Source organism: Crocodylus porosus, unplaced genomic scaffold (assembly GCF_001723895.1).
Source record: "Crocodylus porosus isolate Cpor-Errol unplaced genomic scaffold, CroPor_comp1, whole genome shotgun sequence".
Lineage (NCBI taxonomy): Eukaryota > Metazoa > Chordata > Crocodylia > Crocodylidae > Crocodylus > Crocodylus porosus.
Genome location: NW_017728916.1, coordinates 930,812 through 932,950, shown reverse-complemented (window position 1 = coordinate 932,950; position 2,139 = coordinate 930,812). Strand labels below are relative to the sequence as shown.

General features: G+C 46.0%; 1 protein-coding gene across 1 annotated transcript in view; it reads right to left on the bottom strand.

Annotated features, from left to right (window-relative positions):
- LOC109310875 (probable G-protein coupled receptor 83) overlaps positions 1-2,139 on the bottom strand; it is a 9,238-nt gene that overhangs the window by 4,756 nt on the left and 2,343 nt on the right. Inside the window, exon 2 of the mRNA XM_019536214.1 lies at positions 511-636. Coding sequence (XP_019391759.1) covers positions 511-636 — 126 coding nt within the window. The remainder of the gene's footprint in view (positions 1-510; positions 637-2,139) is intronic.

Genomic DNA, 2,139 nt, shown 5'->3' with positions numbered 1-2,139 from the left:
CTGCTGCCAGGTGCGGGGTGATCCCTGCTGCCCCCACTGTCTCACACGGCATGGGGGGCTCTTCCACAAGCCCCCCAACTCCCCTTGCTGTCCCAAGCTTGCCCTGCTGTCCCCTCCGTCCCCCTCTGCTAGCACCCCATGCCACCACTACCTCCAAGGAGTAGGGCCTGCCCCCCCCCCCGCTCTGTCCCCACCATCATGGCAGTGCTCCACCGTACCACCAACAACTCCTGTTCATAACACACTTGGAGCACTCCGATTGGTTGTTTCAGTAACCAGTCAGAGTGCTCCAAAAGTGTTATGGACAGACAGACAGACGGACAGACTAAGCCCTTTATTTTTATATAAATATATATATAATACTTCTGCCAATGTCTTTGTCAGACTTTCCCAGGCTAGTATATAGGCTGAGATTCTTGCAAAATCACAGGATTCTAGACGCCGAAGTTTGAAGGAAAGCACCAAATGTTCTAGGAAATGCAGGGATGCTTTGAGTTCAGGATTACCTACCTGGTGTCGATCCAGTGCAATAGCTGCAAGGGTGAGCACAGACACGTGGACAGAGCAGTATTGAACAAACCGGCTTATATGGCACATCAGCTTTCCAAACACCCAGGTACTGCTCACAAAACGCACCTAGAGGATAGACAGCATTTAACCTCTTGGGGCATGTCAAGTATGGATTACAATAATGTGTATCAGGGAGGGCAAGAAGGAGAGGAAAGAAATAGTTCAACAGGCAAATCAATCTCATACAATTGGGTTTGAAAACCAAAATAACCTTTGAGGAAAGTATTGCCCATGAAAAGGGCACCAAACTTTCCATAGGGAATTTACACACCTAAAAATTAAAAGGATGAACAGAAGAAAAGGTGAGTGCTGACTTAATATTGAGAAAGCCATTTTGAAGGTGAGATTACTAGGCTGAGAAAGTCTCACAAGGGCATCGGTGGCAGTTTTACTATTTGGGATATTTAAAATTGGCTTCCAATGGCAGGGAGCCAGAAGGCAGGACAGAGTAGCACCTTGTAAACTAACTCATTCAGCGGAGCATTAGCTTTCGTAGGCTACAGCTTACTCCATCAGATGCTAAAGGTAGAGGGGTTTGATTATGCATTGGAAGAGATTGCAGTAGATGGCACTGAGTAACTATTCCCTGTAATTGTATTACTTTTCTTTTTGCATCTGGGTTTATGTAGTGTATGAAAACAATGGCAATCTAATCCCCTGGCAAATACATATAAACGCAACAAATACAGCAAATGAAGCCCTGGGGAGTCTGCTGTCTGATATTCCACCCACTACCCACAGCACAAAGGCAGCAAGTCCCCCTGAAACAAACTTACTTAGGGATCTTAAGGAAGAAAGACAGCATGCCTAGTTTCCATAGGAAACTAATGTCAGTACAGTTCTCAGGACAGAGTGTCTCCATTTCCTTCAGTCTTAAGTCATACATCAGACTAAGAGACCACTGTCTCCCCTTGGGTCCTGGGAGAAAGAGGGGTTTATCATCCACAGCTATAGCCACTCTTTAGGGGATATTTTAGATGCTGCATGCCAAGCCCTGCACCCCCTGGTTATTGTATGTATGAGTGTACGGGTGAAAAACAGAGAGAGAGAGAGAGAGGGAAGACAGACTGGCTGTGAAGCAATGAGAACAAGACAAACTTAGTATGTATGCACAGGGAGAAGGTAGATTAGTGTGTTCCTTCCTTGACTGGGGAAGCAGAAATACTTGTATTTTGTTTCTTTAATAGAGAAGGGGATAGAGAAAGCAAGATGCAGTGTGGGTATTGCTTACATTGCCTTCAAAAACTTGTGCACGCAGAGCCCTCTCTCAGAAATGCATATGTACAGTCTCACCCCCACACATGCAAACTGTCACACCTGCATTTTGTAACTGGCAGAAGTCCTAGTCCTGACACATTTCCAGATTATTTTTCCACGGGGGCTTGGGGCTTCATGGTTTCCCCTCCTCCACGATCTCTGGCTCTGACCACCTCTGTACAGTGGATTCCTCCTCTTGGAATCACTTTGGGAAATGGTGATTTGATTCTGGTAACTGGCTGATTCCATTAAAAGGAGACCTGTTTTTTTAAGAACACAGATACTCCCTCCTTCCCCACAGCCCCTGGCCCT